This window comes from Syngnathus floridae, chromosome 1 (genome assembly GCF_059516105.1).
Source record: "Syngnathus floridae isolate MCC-2025c chromosome 1, RoL_Sflo_1.0, whole genome shotgun sequence".
Lineage (NCBI taxonomy): Eukaryota > Metazoa > Chordata > Actinopteri > Syngnathiformes > Syngnathidae > Syngnathus > Syngnathus floridae.
Genome location: NC_142413.1, coordinates 21,641,971 through 21,663,629, shown reverse-complemented (window position 1 = coordinate 21,663,629; position 21,659 = coordinate 21,641,971). Strand labels below are relative to the sequence as shown.

The 21,659-nt window shown below is 41.1% G+C and overlaps 2 protein-coding genes and 2 long non-coding RNA genes across 4 annotated transcripts; 2 read left to right on the top strand and 2 right to left on the bottom strand.

Moving 5' to 3' along the window:
- Positions 1 to 1,554: 1,554 nt before the first annotated feature.
- LOC148404587 (uncharacterized) lies at positions 1,555 to 5,231 on the bottom strand. Its single transcript, XR_015860699.1, has 2 exons — positions 4,876 to 5,231; positions 1,555 to 4,804 (listed from the first exon to the last, which is right to left on the bottom strand). It is a non-coding gene; the product is annotated as an uncharacterized LOC148404587 (long non-coding RNA).
- Positions 5,232 to 6,140: 909 nt separating this feature from the next.
- On the top strand, positions 6,141 to 13,893 carry LOC148404585 (uncharacterized). The gene is made up of 7 exons (XM_088391781.1): positions 6,141 to 6,593; positions 6,897 to 8,508; positions 9,983 to 10,011; positions 10,193 to 10,321; positions 11,161 to 11,227; positions 11,361 to 11,471; positions 11,865 to 13,893. Exons 1-7 carry the CDS (start codon positions 6,493 to 6,495, stop codon positions 12,429 to 12,431), a joined length of 2,616 nt encoding a protein of 871 aa, XP_088247907.1. The 5' UTR covers positions 6,141 to 6,492; the 3' UTR covers positions 12,432 to 13,893.
- Positions 8,981 to 12,043, bottom strand: LOC148404586 (uncharacterized). The gene is made up of 3 exons (XR_015861653.1): positions 11,789 to 12,043; positions 11,394 to 11,487; positions 8,981 to 10,556 (listed from the first exon to the last, which is right to left on the bottom strand). It is a non-coding gene; the product is annotated as an uncharacterized LOC148404586 (long non-coding RNA).
- Positions 13,894 to 14,967: 1,074 nt separating the features above from the next.
- Positions 14,968 to 21,193, top strand: rom1b (retinal outer segment membrane protein 1b). Its single transcript, XM_088389867.1, has 5 exons — positions 14,968 to 15,707; positions 16,645 to 16,887; positions 18,088 to 18,275; positions 19,040 to 19,286; positions 20,447 to 21,193. Exons 1-5 carry the CDS (start codon positions 15,558 to 15,560, stop codon positions 20,672 to 20,674), a joined length of 1,056 nt encoding a protein of 351 aa, XP_088245993.1. The 5' UTR covers positions 14,968 to 15,557; the 3' UTR covers positions 20,675 to 21,193.
- The last annotated feature ends 466 nt before the right edge of the window (positions 21,194 to 21,659 follow it).

The following is a 21,659-nucleotide window of genomic DNA, read 5'->3' as shown; positions in this document are numbered from 1 at the left end:
GAAAAACATCCTGAAAAGACAAGATTGTTGTGCCCACCCCACAAACTCCCAAAGCTCGGCATTGTAACTAAACATAACGCACAAAGTACAAACAGGTTATGCAGAGCTGATGTACATGCAGCAAAGGTAGTTACACTTTAAAGCCATAGCATGGAGATTAAGAGAATTGAAATTACTTAACTTTCAACATACAAGTGATGCGCATTGGGGGGGGGGGTGGGGGTAAACAAACTTGCAGCTGTTGATCTAAGTGACTGGATTCTCCGTTCCATCACAGGCTAGCCCATCCCAGGTGCCAAATAGAAAATTTCTTTGGAAATTTGACCTGAGAAACCAAACGGAAAGAAGCGCACACACACGAAGAGAAAGAGCAGGGCTTCTGCGAAGGATGTCGGCTTTAAGCTCAAGCGCACAAAGGGTTGATATGTCATTCAGGGGCTACACATTCGTCGACGGCTTCCACAGATGACTTTGCATTCAGAGGCAGGCGGGCGAGGTCGGAGTGGACAGACGAAAACAATCTGAAACAGAGTGATCTACACAACACCCAGCACAGAAAACTCAAAATTTCTACTCATCTTAAGTTTTAAGATGTGAAGCAAGGGTGCCCATTGGCCAAAGAGGAATTCTCTAGTAAAGCATTGTTATTTATTTGAGGTTAACATAAAGCCAGTTCCAAGATGTCTTTGTCTACAACTGTTTGGACAAACAAAGTCGACATCTTACTAGTCTCCTGGTTAGATGACATCTTTTCTGCACGAGTGTCACAACCTGAGCTCTGCAAAGAGAAGTGCAGGACACGAACAACCATAACCAGCGCTAATTTCAGTGCAACACATTTGCGTTGCATTCAAATCTAGTTCAAGCTGCACAATGCACAGCTTTTCTCAGCTACACAATGTTCTACTTCACACAGTTGCGTGATGGCTGACATTTCTATTTCAAGGCATAGAGACTTGCCACTTGCACCGTTGCGCAAGGGCATGTAGCTGAGGACTAAATGAGACTACATTAAAACCTGACAATGTGACTGTTGATTTCATAGGTCAGCAAGAATCTTGCGTTGTCAAGGGAGTGTACGCATTCCTCCTTTGTTGACTGCTCTGTAGAATTAGAGAGACGGACAAAACAACCCCTACAACCCTCACAAGTCCCATATAAAATAAAAAAAATCATAGAACTGACTATTGTTATCCTTACCCGAATGCTTTACTGCAGATATGACAATCAAGGCCCATCAAATGTGTATCTCAGCACAAGACGACAAAGCAATGCTATGTATCAAGTTACGTATAGCAAGTTGCTTTTGAGAGGAGGGCGGCCTCGCCCATTGGACATACAGAACCCATCAGCAGGTTTTAAGAATTTAGCTGATTTCCAACATCAATATTTGATGGAATCCACTTATCTGCCTTCAATTTCCACTTTGAAAGGGAGCACTCAAGCCCTGGTCACATCCATGCGCTACAAAGCTCCAAGCTTAAATACCTGAAAAGCACAAAAAGAGCGCCCCCACAAAAGCCCCCCAAAGAACAAATGCATACCAATACTGTATTCAATCGCAACAAGCTATGCATTTATTATGCAGGTAGAAAAGAATCCTTTACAAATAGTTCACTCATTGTATTATCAATACAAAGGATGTCAACTAATTGCAAAGGAATTGCAATGGTGGAATTTTACCAGACAATGAAAGTTAAAAATGGATACACTTAATGGCCTTACGTGATGCTCAAAGCGCAAGGAACGTGTACATACAATGAGTTAGGAGACTTCCAGGCGGTCGCGGGTATTGGAAAAGCACACAGGACACGGCACACTGAAAAATGCAAAGGAAAAGGCCTCCCCCACAGGACCCCACCCAAATACACAGCAGTGCAAGCTACAAATTGTTACGTATATTATTTTTCCTACAGTATTTAAATACCGCATTTGTGAACGCGAAGAATTTCCACCTTATTCTTAGATGTGTGGAGACGTAGGCTTGGCTGTAGCTTACCGAAGGGCTGGTAAAAGTTATCTGCAAAAGTAACAAAGACACAGCCCCATACCCAACCCACAGCAGCATGCCTGTACAGAATTGCAATGACTTAGTAAAAAGACTTTTACCACATTCCAAATGTGCTCTGGCTACACCAGGTTGACTACTTTAGAGGCTGCTATCCTGCGAGGAAAACTGTTCACTTGAATGCTGTGTGGTTGGCACACCGAGTTGATTCGTATTCAAGCCATTGTGATGGGAAACTTGAAAGCTGTGAAGTCTGGGAAGAGACTGGTTAACACCCCCCCCCCCCCTTTCCCTCCCCATGCAAAAACGTGTACAAGATACCCAATTAGACAAACTTCACGTAGTGCTAGCGAACAAAGGACTGCCTCTCCCGCTGGCTGGGGGAACTACTTGTGATCGCAGGGAGTAGAGAATTCCAATAAGGCGCTGCTCTCGCCACACTACCAAGGCACTCGTCCCAGTGGACACCACCATGCCGAGTCAGCACGCAACAGGAATGATGATCAAGGTACGCAACACTTTATAGATAGCCTGGAAAAGGGAAGACAAAGCTGTACGAGACAATGGTCCTATAGAAAGTTTTATGTGTATTAAAAGGGCCTGTTACAGATACCTCTACCATCATACAAACCAACGCCTTTGTGATTAACCCGCAGCATGAAGATGTTTGGGCCCTGTTCAACCCGCTTGGCTGGCTGGCTTGCTCTGGATCAGCTGAACCGCTTCAATGATGAACCTTTGACGACGCTACCCTGCCACTGGCTCCATCTGGTGGCTGCTGCTGTCTGCTCTTTTGGACCCCTCTGATCGCCCTCAGCACTCTCTGGTCCCAACACGCGCTCTGGTCCTGCTCTGCCTGGTTCGCCCTCTGGTCCCAACACGCTCCCACTTCGTCATCCCCGCGTCGGCCTCACTCGTCGCTGATCCCACGATCTTCTAAAGGCTAAGTCCATCTTCCTCGCAACAACTAAGTCCATTTTCCTCTCAACAACTAAGTTCATTCCTCCAAATAAACTCAGTCCATCGGGCCAAAAAAGTAAAAAAAAACTTCAATATTGAGCAACTGATCTTGCAACTTAATTTCTGCATTTTCAAAAAAAAAAAAAATCCTTGATGTCACAAAACAGCTTCATCCAAGCAACTCAACATTTTCAGTACTGATGTGGCAAAAAAACAAAAATGTGACTTTTGAAAATCATTGCCTCATCTACAAAAAGTATTTTACATGGCTTGTTGCAGTACCTACAAGTACAGGCTACCATGGTTTTTAAATTATGCTGGCTCGCATTTTTTCCCCCCCATCGGTGGGATGAATCATCAGGATTTGCCTTCAGAAATTGCTTGTTAGCAGCACAAACGAGTGTCTGTTGGCTGATACACTGACTACTATTGTAATCCAAATACACAAGTAACAGAATTAAAAAAAGACACTGTAAAAAGACTAGCAACCTTTGGTGACATTTTCAATAACCAACTAATGTCCTTGGATCGCTATCAAGAGTCGTGAGACTTAAGGGGAAAAAAGGGGGGGGTGAAAAATATCTGCGCCACCGACGTCAGTAAATGGAAGGTGGAACACATACAGTTCAAACCATCCAATGAAACGAGTCATAGGTCTTACGTCACGGCGGCCATTTTGCAAAAACAACGGTTATAAAAATGAGACCGTAATAAATTTTCAGACTATTTAAAAAAAAAAAAACAAGCAGTTTATGGTAAAACGAGTAAAAAAGGCAACTTTGGCAGTAATTCAGCCATCAAGTGAAAGGTTGGCCAACTTTACAACCGCTAAGTTACGAAAAAGTTCTATTGTACTATAAATTGACAAAGGCCAGCTTGCGTTTTATGGTGAGCTAAAACAGACATTTTTTAAGTTAAGTCTGATCAAACGGCGAATAAACACTGATAAAAGACCGGAGACAAGATGCCAACTACCGTTCATTTACTGCCCGAACAACAGAAGCCCTACATTACAATCTACGTAATTCTAAGCCGCTTTCCGCATTCTTTAACAAAAGAATGTCACAAAAAAAGAAAAAAAATCTAATGACAAAAAGAACGGTTTCACCTGAGCAGCCATAAGGAAAGCGCATGGAGATTCGAAGCAATGTGACTGAAGAACGAAAATGGCGGTCCTTTTATACGGTTCAAGTGGTTCGGTCACGGGTAGGGCTACGTATTCATGCGACACAAAAAGTAGTTCTAGTTGCAACATATACTTGCTTAGGCCAAACAAAACGTTTGTATGCATGTTCTGTCTATAATTCTTGAGTAAATAAACGCTAAGTAAATAAACAGATTTGTCAAAGCCGATTGTTAGGATTAAAGTACATCTGGGTTTAGCGCATGAAAAAGGGGTTGATGTGTGTTTAATGATTAATTAAATTTTGTACTACAGTAATTAAGTAATTAAAGTAAAAAAAAGGTTATTTTTTGTAAAGCTATTTACTCCAGTCCTCTCGGACCAATTTTAAATTTGAAACAAAACAGCTGACGTCAGAGTCAACGGTCGTGCGGAGTAATATTACTGAAGCTTCGAGCATGACACTGGGTCTACTTCCCTTTTACTGCAGTTGATACGCCTTTGTCGTCGAAACAATGTCAAATAGCCAGTTCATCAAATGTTATTTGTGCCAAAGCCATGAACTATTTATCCTGTGCTTTTCGGTGAATATCATTTACCCCATGTACGTTTGTCGCACAGTCGTATCCACGTAATTGTCGTCCCACACTGGTCGGTTATTTTAGCTGCAGTAGTCATCAATACTTGATGAATCTGGGACTACGTGTCCAATTCTAAAACGGATGTATGGGAATAAACCACATATTTCTAGAAACATCTAGAATGGACCGGAATGGAAAATTACCAGCGATGTGGGAAGGGAGCAAGCACGATGCCAAATACAGCTGGTCGTGTCCAGAAAAAAAAAAAACGTTGAGAACTCCGTGAAAAATGTAATACCAAGCAGTTGATTTACCTAATACGTCAACCTACGCCGAGCTGTCAATGTCATTCTCTTTATGAGCTTTCCTGTGATAAATCTTTGTCACAAAGCTTCTGATGTGTATTCGTGCGTCAAACACCGTTGGCATTGTTTTATCAAAGGAATTAAAGCAACACGCAAACACACGGTATTCCGTCAAAATATCAGGAACGTGTGGTGTTTTTCTTAAACGAGTAGCATACGTCAAATCACCCAATATGACATATCATGCCAAACAGTTTTCTTTGTTGACCAGCAGGGGGAGCAGCGTGAGCGTGACTTCATGGTTTCAGTCACGTCTCTCACGCACATGGTTTATCAGTAGCCCATCCCCCCAACTCTGACGTGCAGATTCGCAGGCTACTCTCTCCACTAGGCCGGTTATGTCTGGGCAAAACTCGTTCATTTACACTTCCCTCATCATGAATCACTGGCCCGGGGCAGTGATCAAACACATACCGGGTTTGTCCTATCACAATGAACGAATTAATGAGTGGGCTGTTGAACAGGATGCAGTCAATCCACATTCACGTGACAACTAAGCAAAATAAAGGGCTCATTTGGATTTACTTGTGTTAATAGAAGTATTTATGAAGGAGACAACTGTATTTGACTGTGTAATAATCTTTAAAACACAATTATTAAACAAACGTGAAAATAATTTTGTCTGCATTATTTTAGTTGTCATTCAGTGATATTTTTGAAGTACCTATACACGTTTTTCAGGTATCATTTGGAATAGGGTTGTAACAAACAACAACAAAATATATGAATAAAATAGGCACAACTGATGTTTGAGCTGGACAAATGTTTTATTTCTGGTCATTAAAACAATGGCACCTGAAATGTCCTCCAGTTTTAAATGACCATTAAATCAAATGCTGCCAAATGTGTTCTACCATGAGTTAAAAGTCGAAGGCTGGCCCATGCCCTGCAGGGTTATGTAGTTTAGGATGGATCCTTGACATGAATGGGTCAATTTAGAACAATAATCGTAAAGGTACGAAAGCTACAGGTAAAAGCAAGTTACGTCCATCAATTTGCTTATTGTATCCTGGTTAGATCATTTTTCCAAAAGTCCAACATCGATTAGCTCTTCGATTGAGTGCCCTCTTTTAGCCAAGCCAATGAGCTTCCAGTTACGTCAGGCATGATGCCACCATGTGTGAAGGGATTCCACTATGTGCTTAAAAGCTGTTAATTCCATTCCTCTGCAGTCAGACAATAGAGACAAACCTATCTACAGTAGGTAGACACACAATCCGAGAAACCGGGCCTTTACTAAAACTACGATAGAGCTTGAGGTCTGTAACGCTGAAGACGAAACCATTTGGTGCGGAGCAAAAATTTGCAGCTGACATACAGGTTACAGAACTAACAGTTACTTGTGAGAAACTGGAGCTTCGGAGCAGTCGAAGCCCTAATCACCATCAGTGGCCTGTGTACAGTAAATTCAAGCAAGGCGACATTAATAGCCTACCACCAGGAAAGAGACAGGTGATGGAGAAGTTTTTTAGGCCTGTTCACAGCCCCTCTGAACCGGCGGAGATGAAGCTGCGGAAGCACCACCATCCTCTTCGCGAAGATCCAGAGTCACACAGGTAGGATACTTGCACAGACTTAAAAATGATGATTATTGTTTGTGAAATATTGTAGGAGACAGTCAAGGATAAACCTTCTGTGCTGTTCTTATATATTGAGACGCTTTAGAGTGAGCACCACTCTAACAGTTTATATGCACTGCAGTCGACCAGGCCAGCATGTGCCCGACCGCTTGCCCAAAGTCAGCTGGCACCAGCTCACTTGCAACCCCAAAGAGGACAAAATGGATTTTTGGATTGATGGATAAATCGAGGGATGGTGAAGTATGTTAAAGCTCAGTTAACAATGTGTTTGTGCCATAGGTATACGCTGTTTGATGATGCTGATAGAAATTCTGAAAAAAACCAAGGGCACCACCACCATCGGCATGGTCACTACCTCCGAGGCAACCCTCGAACCGTCACCCATCATTATCATCATCAAATGCATCAACCTCCCCAAACTGATGAGGATGAAATACTTGACCACAATGCTCCTGTAACTCTGGCCCAAGCTTCTTCCTCCTCTCTCTCTTCATCCTCTTCCTCCATTTCTTCATCGTCCTGGTTCACGGAGGCAAGTGCAAACGATCCTTTCTGTCTCCGCCACACTGAGCGTCCACAGCATTCTTTGTCCTGCTCCAATATTGCGGACGTTCGCAGGGCTTTTCAGGAAGACGACAGCAGCGAGCCTATTATCTTTGCCACGGTCACACATGGCGGCAATGGCAGTGGTGTTGCTGTTCCCATACATGGCAGCACAAAACAGAGAGGGAGGGGTGATTTTTCGCCCCTTGACCGAAGTCATAGCAGAAGTGAGGAAGGCCTCCTAAAGGGTAATGAAGGCCACGATGGCAGGAAACAATCCAAGGCACCAAATAGTGGGAGTCTATACAAGACTTTGAGTTTGAATCAAAGCCTGACTTTCAGTGACGAAGACCTATTAGGAGATTCTAGGGGCCCAAAGAGAGCCGTGTCATCCAGCCAGCTTCCCAGCAAAGGAATCCTGAAGAACAAGGAGCCTCATGCCGACATACGCAAAGCTAAATCGATGGAGGTGATATCCCCGAGAGTTCCCAAACAAAAGAATCCCGGTGCCGTTGGTCAGGGTCAGAAAGAGATTGCGCAAACTGAGATGGAGCAAGCGAGGGCAAATTTCGTGCAGGGAAAGTTGCAATTCTCAGCTTTCCTGGATGAGATAACAAAACAGGTGATAAGTCCGTCCTATCTCTCTATACTCGGGGTGAACAATAACAAAGTTACCGGCAAGCCCTGTGGACCAACTCAAACGCTTGATCCTGTCAAACCTGAACTCCCACCTAAGCAGCATAGGAAAAGTTCTGGTGAGGAGAGGGAACAGCATCCTAAACAGCATAGCAGACAGGACAAAAGTGTTCACAGCATCTCTCGAAAAGACTCAGATGGTTCCAATCCGGACAGACTTATTTTATATGCGGCTAGGAACTACCAGGGTAGCCCGCCGCCTCATCAGTTTGTCTACTCCTCCGCTCGAAATGCTCACCATGGAAGAAGCCGTAAAGACAAGAGACTGTCACCCATTGGGGGCTCTCTGACAGAGGACAGGTATGGTAGATGTGGTTCTCAACTAACCGACGGAACCAGCACCAGCCCTGAGTTAAGCCAGCCCAAATTGCGGCACCACTACAAGCAACAAAACCATTCCTTCTATAGCCCACACTCCCAACACTTCCCTCAGCCTCAGCACGTGCAGACTGGTGCAATCCAACGTGGGCCAAACGCCTCACCGCCGCCCCCATCAGCTAAGGGTGCAAGAATGGGCCTCGGGTCTGAGTCTTCATCCAGTAAATCAGACTCATCCAGGACCCGAGATACAGCCTCCACCACTACCAGTCACAGCTCGGAGCAGAGCCGGCGTCACGATTCACTGCATGTGGGAAGCTCCAAAAAATGCAGAGTGAGTTTCTTTTAATTCTTTTGTAAAGTAACACAAAGTTGTAGTCTCATGACATGAATAAGACAACAGCATTTACAGTTGGAGTTAGAGTTCAGTTCAAAACAGAATACTTTATACTTGTGTCTTTTGCTCCTTTCTCAGGTGTGGCACTAATGTATCTGGGTTAATATGACCTGGAGGCGAGTTTTATTATACAAACATGTCATGAACGCTTTTTTGTGTGTGTAATCCTGACCACTAGTAACAAAGGCAATACATTAACCTGTGTGTTTTGTTTGTGTCTCAGGAACTGGAGTAAGAGTTACAGGTCACTTTGACCCGGGGGCGTGTGTAATTATACTAGAGTAGCAAAGAAAAATGTTTATGGGCGTAATCCTGCTACGTAAGCAAGCCAATGTATCATTTGCACTTTTGTCTTTGTTTCTCATGAACAGCCATTTCTCAGGAACTGGTTCAAATATTTTTGCTGAGTAATCTGTTTGTATGCAAGTTAAATGAGAATTTTTACATGTTTCGTTACAAGGGAGTATCCAAAAAAAGAGCCACTGTAAAATGTGTGTCCCTATTCGTGGTATACGCTGCAGTATTTGCTATCAGTACAAATTCATTTGCATATTGCATACTTCAACTAGCTTCTACAATTACGTCATTAACCTGTATTCTGGAGGTCTGCTGCGTCATACTTCCCAGGAAAAAAAAATCGGATGCCACCTTGATGATTTGTTAGACTAATTATAAAATGGCAAGCTAGTAAGGTCATGAATGCCTCAGGGAATTGGGTAGGGTTACGTGCGCGCTGCAAATGGACTTGCTGCTCTCCCGTTGCCGAGGCAAAGAAGCTGAGTCACTCCGAGGGCGGTGTCGAATACCACATACTCTGAGTCATACCACGGCAATGCAGCAAAGTGCAGTGCTTTGAGGGGAAGCCTTTTAACTGATGATACATTCAAACTGTAAGCAAAAGTTGCTGTCCTTGCAATCACCACAATTTAGAAAATTGGTCACTGAGGTGGGTAAAAAAAAAAAAGCATCTTAAGAGTTTGAGTTGTTTGGGCTGACTATAATTTAACAAACTATGCATGCCGATGTTACATGATTGCGTAAGATTGTGGAAACATTCTGCCCGGAAGAAAAGAACTAATTGATCTGTAAAGAGTCAATTACCAGGGGCGGTTTTGCCACAATCGATACAGGAAATGTCATGTCCCTCGTGATGAAGCATTGACCCCAACAATGTGCAATGGTGTCGTTGTATGCTCAATGAGGTTACATCAGAACAAAATTGATAGATGGCAGGTTTTCATGTTTCTCTTGCGGTTTTACCCTTTTGTTTATTTGTTGAATGTTTTTGAATCAGTCCTGGCTGCAATTTATCTGTATTCAAACATTCTTAGCAATGTAAACTATTTTAAAGAAATACAGCAAATGTTACCTCATGTAACTTAATATTTTCTTCACCATTGCATTTCTATAGGACAGACTGTGTGATGCTGAGCAGCTTCAGTAAGTATTTTTCTCTTTTTATGTTGTGATAAATAGGATAGTCAGAAATCTATATCATCATACTATATCTATATTATTGTACATCTATTTTTTCTTTAAAATACCACTTCTGGTAAACACAAAGATACACAACAAAATCAAACACATCTATGAAATGCCATCTTTTGTTTCGTGTGTTCAGGGTACTACAGGAGGAGAATACTGATCTTCACCAGAACTTGCTGCAGACAGTGGTCTGCATTGAAAGTCTGGAGTCAGAGCTGCAGAGGACCAGGGATGAGCTCAGCATTGTTAAAGACAAATATAAAAGGTTTGGAATATTAAACCTACAAACGTTTATAATGTGGAGGATTATATCAATGCGTACCCAGTGAAGTGTTCGGTGAGTGCCAATCTCTTATGTCACGCTCAATGCCTGTCACATGTGAAGCAATGTGATCCTCACTACTGCAGAGCAGTAAGTACTCTGGCCTCACGTTGATTCCATGAATAGTCATAGCAGCTCGTGTCCCCTGGTGATCAATCAACATCTCGTCATCCTGTGACTGGACATAACAGTTACTATTGATTTATCGATCCATGGAACACAGTGAATAATTGTACAAGGCATTTGCCCCAATGCGTTTTGTTTTATGTTTGCAGCCGATTGTGACATTTATGTGACCCTTTTCCCTTCAGCGTAGGTCAGTGTACAAATACTTTGTTTCTGTATCTGGTATCATCATGAGTTGAATCAGTATTTCTTTAACCACAGTCCTTTCTTTGTTTTTGTTTTCCAAATATCTGTACTTCTACTTACAGACTACAGAGCATGAGCACTTCTGCCAATTGCTTTGCCCAATGCTAACTTCATGCGTGATCTATTTTGTCACTTCACACCCATGAGCGACTGTCTAACTATAGTGAATCTCGGCCCTGCAATTGTTAAATATATTTATTAATATACAACTAAAACATGTTTCACTAACAGCCTGGAGCAAAAAGCCTGTCTGCTCACACTGAGCACAAGCTTTTGAGTATATTTAACTTTCTTCTTTGAGACAATTGGGGTATTATGACTGACCCAACAACTGTGCTTGTGTGCAAAATCTAAGATGGGGAATAGGAGCGTCAAATAAAAATTGTTTCTTGATTGTTTCTGACTTGCAGCCTACTGGAGACACACACTGGCACCAGGCAGGCTAATAATCTGCTGGGGGAACATTTGCACATTGCGGTGAGAAAACCTACAAGGCAAGAATAACACAAGGGACCCTTTTCTTGCTTTTTGAAACGCTGCTTTGTCAACCAAAGCGGCTGTTCCCTTCTGAATGTGTTTCTCTCCCTCCCCCCTGTCCCTCTGTGCACAGTCGGAGAGTATGAGCAGCAGTGAGAGGAAGTACCTTCTCAATCGCGTGTCTCAGCTGAGCTCTGAGTTGGAGGGCGCTCACAGGACAGTTGCTGCGCTGGAGAACATTAACGTGAGCATGCTTTCCTCTAGTGGACAATAAGCAAACAAACACGCATTCTCAACGAGAGCTGTATAAAAAGATCCATGCTCAGTTTTGATCAACAGATTCGACACTGTCAAACATTATGTTTAGAGGTCAAATGTTTCTAATGTTTGTTCCTGATTATTCGTTTTAAATACACTTAAATTAAAGAGGATTAGCCTATTTTCTTAAAAAACAACAACATATTGCTTTAAGTGGAGGGACATTTAATTTGACACGTTACTTAACCTCCTGCAATCCGAAATGAGAATGACAAACAATGCATTAAAGCAGTGGTTCCCAACCTTTATTGCGCCGGTGGTTGGGGACATTAAAGGACATTTCCTCTTCCTCCATTTTCAATGTATGTCTCACTTTCAGCTGCCGTGTCTGATCAAAGATTTACTAGAGAAGCACTTTAACTCATCTGAGACCGTGCAGAAGATTGAAGCACCTTCTTCTATTGGCAACCATACAACCAGCTCCCCACTGGCACTCAAGCCACCTCACCTTCCTAAATTTGAGGGAGCGGCACACAGCTGGTTAACAATGTCGGACACTGCTACAGCCTTTGTTCCCTTCAAACAGGAAGTGCCCAAAACAGGTCAAATCTCCCCCCAAGGCGTTCCCCCGTCCAGCAACAGCCCACCTTTTTCAGTGGAGGACATGAGCACCGCCATCTATCAGAAAATAGTAGCCGATTACACTGCCAAACCTCAAAGGAACCTACAGCAGTCCTCCCAGGGTGTAAAATACACTGACATCCCTCTTAAGCCTCAGCAGCTCCACCATGCTGACCGCATGGCTGAAAAGGGAGAGGTATTGGTGACGCTTTTGGAGCAGGACGCTTCAAATGTGACCTCCATGTCTGCCCAGCAGATCCTAGATGAGTTTATGCAGCAGCTGCACACCCATGAGAGGGTTGGTGAAGGGAAGGAGCACGAGTAGTTGGCAGTGGGAGCCGAGCCAAAGAGGCATGGGCCAGAGCGACGGCAACACACGATGATGGGAATTTAATGTCACTGCCAGAAACAAAGTTGCTGAGCATTTGTGTTTATGCTTCATCTGTCTTGAAAATGCCAGTGGATTATATTGCAAGATTGTTTGTATTGATTTATATTGTATTACTTTCCTTGTGTTTTATTAGTTCTTATAATTGACCAGAATGAAACAAGGTTTAACTCAGTTATTACACTGCACAGAGGGATTGAATTTCACCTCAAGTAACTTTTCAGTAAATTTACTAATTTTACTCAAAACGTATAAAATAGTGAATGGTATTTGCAAATAATCTATCTTTTAAATATTGCTTGAATAATAATAATAATAATAATAATAATAATAATAATAATAATAATAATAATAATAATATGTATATTTTAGTGTAGTTATTTCTTGTTTTTTGTGATGTAGAGTAGTGGAAATAACTCTGGTAATTAATGAATTGGAAATGTAACATTGATTTCATTTTTTGTTTATGTCAATTATACATTTTGTTGGGAAAAGTCAAGAAAATGATTGGAATTTTCAAAAAGACCACTTTTGTTATGACGATTAAAACGAGCTGACGGTATTATATGAGTAAAACGATCTGTGGATGGAAGAAAAAAATCAGGCCTCTTGCTCTGACCTGTTAGCTTGAGCTTCAGAAGCTTTGCTGAAACCTGCAGAATAGCCATTTCTAGAAAATCCCTCATTTTGCCATCAACTGGACATGACACTGGCGAACAGAAGCAGAGTGAAGAAGCAGCAAAAGTGAAAAAGAAGGAATTGGATAGATTCTTACTTAAAATATTGTTAGTGTTAGTGTAACTCTTGCTCCCGAATAAGATACTTTTCTGGGGTAATGAGGTAAGCATGACGTCATGGTGGTGAGCATGCCTGTGAGTGCACAAGTCACTTTATCAATCACACCTTTTGTCTCTGAATAGTTGTTTTTCCTCATGCAAGGTAATTTCTTGCAAACAAAATGAGAGGCACAACATCCATACAGAAGAAGAAAGCTAATATTTATCACAGATAATTTAACTCATGTACTACTGATAGTAGTAAACTGACATTTTTAAGAAATATGACTAAAAGTGATTTTATGCAATAACGTGTAAATACAATATTATATCGGTGTAAGTTATTTGGATTTTGGAAAAAATGATGTTATTTCAATCTGCATACCCCAGTCCTAATTTGTCACCATCAATACACATTGCATGTCACTTCAGAATGTCCCACCGTATTTCTGCTTTAATAACAAAACTAGTGTAATCATGCCATTGCTTATTCTCTGTGCACAAATTTGTAGTTTGGGCTTTCCAAGACTTTTCCTGTTGATGTCTTATAAGGGTAGGATTTTGAATTGAATCATCCCTATTTCATTATTCATATTTCATATTAATAAAAGTGTGTGATGTTACTTTTACAGTCATTTCTTTTCTGTTTGGGCAGTATTGAAAAGTGTTTGGCAACAACATGACTTCAATGCATTTGCAACTATATTTGTCCTGTGCAGAGTCACGGGGCGTCGTCTTACAAAAGCAAGCACAGCTCCAGAATTTCCAGGGGAGCTTGAGCAATACACACCATATATTTTTTTAATATAAATATATTCTAGAAATAAATCAAATAAAATGCCAGAGGTGTTTTGCTGAGGATACACAGATTTCTGATGGGGCTGTTACAATCCCAGCTCTGGTGTGGTGCTATCCCAGAATTTTGATTTAGCCAAATTTACATGATTGGAGCATCTGTGAAGGCTGGCTTTTCTGTGCTGCCTCACGCTAATAGAATTTGTCATAAATGATTATCATAACAATCTAATCCAACTGATCCTCCTCCACTATCTAGGTGCTCTCTAACTTGCATCATAAACACAATGAGGTCTGCAGGCTCTCTAATGCATAGCATCATTATTTGTAGCATTATACTGTATAATATAATTACTAACTTGACAATATAGCCCCGTACAAGTCCCATTTTCACTCCATGTGATACTTTAGTTTGTCCTTTTCACCATTTTGAATCCATATAATAAACCATCCACACACCCATCCATTATTTGATACCGCTTTTGCCCATTTAAAGGCCTTTGATGTGTCTTAACCAAGGGTGCCAATATTTATGATGGAAGAGGCAGTGCATTTTCAGATTTTATTTTGAAATAATCTTAACGAGCACTTATCAACGGACCACTTGAACGTGGGCACTGGAAAATAGGCAGTCAAGTGGTGCGATCCAAAATGATATAGTCCCAGGGGCCACAAATACAGAGAGTCCACCCTGCACATGACACATTTTCAATGAGCAGGTTGTCCTCAGGTTGTCTAAGAACCCACAGTGCATGAAATAAATGTCAGGTGACTAAAGCTGTCGTAATATTCCAATCGTCCCTCCCTTTCAAAGTGTCCATCAAAACAACTTTGCTGATCAGACACTGGCCTGCTTTCCCATTGGCCCCTGGATTCTAATAGGATCCCAGAGACTCTGATGGATGGATTAGGGTTCCAAAGTCTCCACTTTGCCCAGTCTCGGTCCTCCAACAATGGGTATGGCGGTTTAAGGGGGGGCACCGCACATGCAGAAACCCACCAAGGCGCCATCTGACTACAAGATCATATCAAGAGGAGGAAATCTTTGATTCCAGCTTGCAGGCGAGGCGGGTCGACTGCAGAGTGACCAATTACTTGAGTGGAATACGTCATATCTCCAGGAAAACAAGAACTATTTTCCTAATTATCAAATCTCTACACTTTCTCAACATCTCGGATTATACACCGAACATTTTCCACCCCAAAAATTCATTATCAAAGCGATTTTGTGCTTTTGGATTATTGACTGTCCTCTAGCATCCCGGGGATCTATCTGCTGATCCTTTCCACCAGGAACAACTTAGATGAGCTCAACCTGCTAATAACTACCAGCGTAGTCCTGCTTTGACCGTTGGATTACAAAACAACATCTGAGGGTTTTCCTTTTTCGTGCAGCGGGTCACCTCTGGATTCTCCTCTGTTCACCCTTAACTTCAGTTGTTGGTCATCTTTCAGCTTGTGTGTGAAGTCGAGCGGTGCGCGGTAAGGAGCCATGGTGCTGTTGAAGATGAAGTTCACCCAGCAGAGACGAGTGCGTCTGGCCCAGGGCCTCTGGCTCTTGTCATGGATGGCTGTGCTGTGCGGGTCCTTTGTCTTTTCGCTGGGGGTCTACCTTAAGATAGAGCTGCTCCGTAGGGCTGAGGTAAAGCTGGGCTGAAAAAAAAAATGCATTGTGACTGTTTGACAACATGTAGTCCACATACTTTGTCATATAGCCCGTTGAGTATTCATACAATCTGAAAACATTGTGTTTAGAATCTATCTACTTGAAATACTGAAACTAATATTATAAAGATGATGACCTCTAAAACCCAAGCCGTCCACACCAATGTCCTATGGACTGACATAGATTGCAAGCATCAATATGCAGATGACAGCACAGGACAGCTGCAGGCCATCGTGTGCCCTCTGTTACATTATTGATCACCAGTGTGAGCAGGGCCGCCGTAATCTCTTAGTCGTGAAGCAAAGTGTTATTGATTTGTGGTGGCGATGCTTGAGAAGGAGCATTGAGTGACGCACAAAGAATGCTGCATGAGAACAACACTTTCTTCGAGAGTCTAAAACCTTGGAGCTTATAAGAATATTGATTCACATTGTGATTCGCAAGTTGTACTTGTCTAAATCATTTCAATTTGATGTTGTTCAATAAGCATGGGTAGGCAACTCCGGTCCTCGAGGGCCACTGTCCTGCATGTTTTTTAGGTCTCCCTGTTGCAACACCCTGATTCAAATGGTCAGATAATTAGCAAGGTCTGCAGAAGCTGGATAACAATCCTAATCATTTGAATTAGGTGTGTTGCGACAGCGAGAGATGGAAAACATTGGCTTTCGAGGATCGGAGTTGACACCCTATGCAGTAGGGACTACTCAAAGGGGGCAAACATAAAAAGGGTTAGTTTATGTACTGTATGATGTAAAACGTATGAATAGTTCACTTTACAAAATACGGATGAGCTTCTGGTCACTAGATGATTGAAACCACCAAACTATGGGAATATGCAATTGCAGTCCAAATGAATCTCTAACGATACGTACGTAGTAGCAATGTAAGCTGTCTATGTTTTTGCCTTGTCCAGGTGATGGATAACACAGAGATCCACGCGGTGCCCAACATTCTTATGTTGGTGGGCCTGGCTTCCATCATCACGAACTGGATAGCCGGCCGAGTGTGCCAGGACTCTATGGACCCGAACCGCTTCCCACGTTGGAGGGTTTTCCTCCTGGGCTGGTACGCTATGGCTGCGCTCATCTGTTGCCTGCTTGTCACTGTGGTGGTGCTCAGCTACGCTCTGCAGGGACGCCTGGAAGAGTCTCTGAAGGTGGGCTCGTGTTTGAGATTTTTTTTCTTTTTAAACACTGAGAAGGGGCTCTCATTTTAAATCTCGGAGTTTCGTGGCTCAAATAGGTCGTAATATTTTAATTTCCCAGCATGCTTTGTCACAGTTACAAGTATCACTTCTGATGCTGTTATGCTTCTTTAATGTGTTGTTTTCTACAGACAGGGTGTAATATAAATATAGAGGCGTTACATTTCAACTTTTAGTTTTACGGTATTGTGACTTGATTACAAACTTAGTAACAATATAAAAGAATGGACTACCTGGAGCAATTAACGTGTTAGTTAGTAGGAGAAGGGGATATACAATGTCACAAACAAACTTGATTTGCTGATTTCAAAACGCATATGCATCAAGCAGCCCAGCCCACAGGGAAATCGTCCAATTGTCCAGATTATCCACCCCGAGCCCAATGGTGATAACCCAAGATTCGACACGCACTGAATGGGCACAATCTTAAACCAAGTAATGGGCTCCAAGTATGATCAGGAATATTCAATTGAGGAATATTCAGAGGGCCATTGCGCACAAAATATTGCCGCACTGTATCTTAATCTCTCTAAATTGTATGGCTGCTTTGTATTTTTAGAGGTGCAACACTTGATCCATCACAAATAGATGATTAAATTATTCATTAATTATTTTGATAAAGAATGAATCATTTAGATAGCATTTTAAATCAAAATTTTACAAATGCTCAAGAAATATCATCTAATATCTGCAATCCTCTATGAAAGCAGACTGATTATATTGGTGTTGAATCAAAATAAACCATTTGCTCTTACTTTGGAAAATATCAATCGTTATTCTTGCATATATTCTGATGCATTACAGACCAAACCAGTAACTGAATTATAAATAATTTTTAATCTAATTGCAATAGTGCCTCGTTTTTAAATAACGTGACGGAAGTCAGAACATTTAAAAAAAATCATTGATTAAGCGACAAAATAATTGACAGATTAATCAAATATCTAAATAATCATTAATTGCAGCCCTATTTATTTCTAAATTAAAACGACTAAATAAACACGAAAAATCTTTGATGTCATCGGGAAAAACGCTTTGTGTGGTTTTAAAAAAAAGGCCACAAACTTTAAAATGGTGGGATTGACTTTTCGGAAAGTCATTACAAAGATGAAAAAGTACCCATCCTTTATGGTTGTCTCTCCCTCATCTCAGGTTGGTTTGAGAAATGGGATCCGTTTCTACAAGGACACCGACGTTCCAGGCCGCTGTTTCCAAAAAGAAACCATCGATCGTCTGCAGATGGAGTTTCGTTGCTGTGGAAACACCAACTTTAGGGATTGGTTTGAGGTGCAGTGGGTCAGCAGCAGATACCTGGACTATACCTCCAAGGATATCAAGGAGTGAGTACATGATGATACAGTTATGTGGACAGATAAAAGAAAAACAGATAAGCTCCTTTCTGCATGAGTTAAGAGGAAGCAGCATCCAAAAGGGCAGAAAAGATGATGAGTGCGCAGGAGAGGGCTATTTGAAGTGATTTACTGATAAAGGGAAGGATTGTAAGGAAACGATCTCATGGGTGTGCAAGATTTGTAAATAAATAAATCTGTAAATCTGTAAATAAGATCTTTCCCTTTTATTCTCAGACTTCCATTTATACTTTTTCAAATTTTGTATGTTTGTAGTAGGAAAAGAGCAGCTATCCAAATTTCGTTGTACAACTAAGTTGTAAAATGACAATAAAGGGCATTCTATTCTATTCTATTCTATTCTATTCTATTCTATTCTATTCTATTCTATTCTATTCTATTCTATTCTATTCTATTCTATTCTATTCTATTCTATTCTATTTTGATGGATAAAAACAGGTGAATAGTTTTGCTCAAATCTTATTCTACAAATGCAATATTAATTAGGCTAGTGGGGGTGCATAGAATATATTATTAGGAAGATTTTTTTTACTCAACTTCCCCTTAAATGAAAGCAAATAATTGCTGTCCGTTATGGGCATTATTACCAGCATCATCTTTCTTCAAATGCAAGTGAAAGCAGTGGAGGGTTGCAAGATAGATATTCACACTTAAATAACACAAAACAATCCTTCCTTACCTGTCCTCTTTTTTCATTCCACTTTTGATCTTTTCCCTCTTCCCTCAATCTCTAGTCGCATCCGCAGCAACATAGACGGGCGCTATTTGTTGGATGGTGTTCCGTTCAGCTGCTGTAACCCCGCGTCCCCTCGGCCCTGCCTGCAGTACCACCTGACAGACAACAACGCTCACTACAGCTATGAGTTCCAGAATGAGGAGCTCAATCTGTACAATCGTGGCTGCCGGCAGGCTCTGATCGACTACTACATGGACCTGATGAATTCAACTGGTCCTGGCGTGCTATCGGTCATCTTTATACAGGTGGATCACACTGTCACTACAGAGTTGGCAATTTCTAAGGATGGTAGAATCACAAAAATAATGCAGAAACTTTACGATTTGGAGCACATTTCAGTTGTAATAAAATAATAATGTGATCATGTTTGATTTTCACGAGATTGAGCATCAATTAACCACAATATATTTGTTATTGGACCCCAGAATGTCCACGTGAACTGCTTAAAATCCAAGCAATTTATACTATTCTGGTTTCCTCATTTTAGCAATCTGCAAGGGGCAAAATAATGTAAAAAGCCCAAGTAAGTTGCTGTATACAATAAACATTAGTTTGTGCATGCTGGTGAAGTAGACAGAAGAGTCAAGGATTGTTAATGGAACAAAAAAAAATAAAAATAAATGCAAGATAGGTCACAGGCCCACAGCACTCATCTTAATACAGGACTTGGCAATGAATAGAAATTTAATCGTGATCTTTCCATGATCGAAATAACATTACAGTTGTTGATTTTATTAATATTGCCATCATAATGTAACGGTAGCACTTAATGGAAAGCTTTACTGACTAACTAGCAAAAACTAGCATTAGCCATCACAGAAGGGATTTACATTCAAATAAAAAAAATGTTACACAATGACATGGAGTATCAAAGTCAAAGTCAAAGTCAAAGTCTGCTTTATTGTCAATTTCTTCACATGCCAAGACACACAAAGAGATCGAAATTACGTTCCCATTTCAATTTCTTTGTGTGATCTATTATTATATTAATAATAATAGGTTCATATTCTTCTTAATGTGTGGAAAAAAGAGTTATATTCACAAAGTTCATCACTTTCTATTTCGACTTGTAATGTTCAAGTATATCTCCATGTGTGCACCTACTGCATACAAGAGTTCAATGCTTAGACAGCATGAATTTCTTATTTTTTCTTATTTCATATTTAACATTATTTTATTTGTTTTGGAATTTGGAATTATTTTGAATGCTGAATTTTGGTAGATTTAAAAAAGCTACAGGTTTTAAATCAGTCAAAAAGTATTGCTTTCATATATTTTTCCAAAATCATCCAAATCTATTACAAATATGGATTGTTGTTTGCTTTTGTAGTAATATGTCTATTAGCATCCATGTTTGGTGTTACATATCTCACTGTTCCTATCCCTTCTGCCTCACCGCGTACAGATGTCAGTCCTGTTGAGCCTGCGCTACCTGCAAACTTCGGTGGAAGGGGCAATGGCTCAAGAGCAGCCAGAGGGTGACAGTGAGGGTTTTCTGCTGGAGAAGGGAGTGAAGGAAACTTTGGAGGAAGCCAAAGTGAAAATCCTACTAATGCTGAAATATGCCCAGGTCGACCCCAGTGCGGCCGAAGAGTCCCCCGACGCAGAAAAGGCTCCGCCAACATCCAGCTAGAGATTGATTGGATAAAATCAGAAGCAGAATAATGCTGGAAGTTGGGTGCTCACCTTTACTTTACTGTACTTGGTTGGGTGTGATTTGGCTGGTGGGGGGTAGAACACCTTTTTCAAACATTAGGTTTGACCAATAACACAGCCAAAACAGCCAAAATAACATAAGTGGAAGGATCTCATGAATGTGTGACCATATACCAGAGCTTCTGTTCATCAGATGTGTAGTACTTTTTGTGCTTACTGTATTTACAAGTTTAGTCAACATTTTGACCTTAATTTGAATTTAAAGTTCATCCAGCGTGCACTGTATTAATACAATTCAATACAACTTTATCTATATAGCGCATTAATCATCTCACAGCATTCAAGTTTTTACAGATCCGCAATTGGATGCTTTGAATATGATTTTAAAGTTGCAATACACATGTAGCCAAATAAAGGTAATAATTTGTAATTGCTTTCTAGTGTCTGCTTGTATTTGTACAAGAAACAGCAAATAAACCAACTGTGAGTAATCTGAGTCCACCTGGATAAAGTTTGAGTGCATTTGTGTGTGTGTGTGTGTGCGTGTGTGTGTGTGTGTGAGAGAGAGAGAGAGAGAGAGAGAGAGAGAGAGAGAAGAGAGAGAGAGAGAGAGAGAGAGAGAGAGAGAGAGAGAGAGAGAGAGAGAGAGAGAGAGAGAGAGAGAGAGAGAGAAAGACTTTGCTGCCCTACATGAAGCTGTCATCTTGTCTATGCAGCTCAGAAACAATTGGATAATCCCAGGTGTACTTTATCCAAGAAATGCTGCACAGGCACTATCTGCACACATAGCAACACATTTTGCAACACAGCAACTACAAGTGCTGGGTGTTTTTTTTTTTTTCCTTACACAAAGCAAAGCAGATTATGCATGAAATATAGATCACTGTGGTCAATTTTATAATTCCTGATGTTCTAAATGTGTGCCCATAAAATGACAAGTCACTTCTAATATAAAAATAACT

Excerpts from the sequence above, each read along its gene's own strand:
- rom1b (XM_088389867.1), top strand. The coding sequence starts at position 15,558 with ATGGTGCTGTTGAAGATGAAGTTCACCCAGCAGAGACGAGTGCGTCTG. Across the intron at positions 18,276-19,039 it reads ACCTCCAAGGATATCAAGGA|TCGCATCCGCAGCAACATAG; the intron begins GTGAGTACATGA and ends CTCAATCTCTAG. Across the intron at positions 19,287-20,446 it reads TATCGGTCATCTTTATACAG|ATGTCAGTCCTGTTGAGCCT; the intron begins GTGGATCACACT and ends CACCGCGTACAG.
- LOC148404585 (XM_088391781.1), top strand. The coding sequence starts at position 6,493 with ATGGAGAAGTTTTTTAGGCCTGTTCACAGCCCCTCTGAACCGGCGGAG. Across the intron at positions 6,594-6,896 it reads GAAGATCCAGAGTCACACAG|GTATACGCTGTTTGATGATG; the intron begins GTAGGATACTTG and ends TTTGTGCCATAG. Across the intron at positions 11,472-11,864 it reads CTGCGCTGGAGAACATTAAC|CTGCCGTGTCTGATCAAAGA; the intron begins GTGAGCATGCTT and ends TCTCACTTTCAG.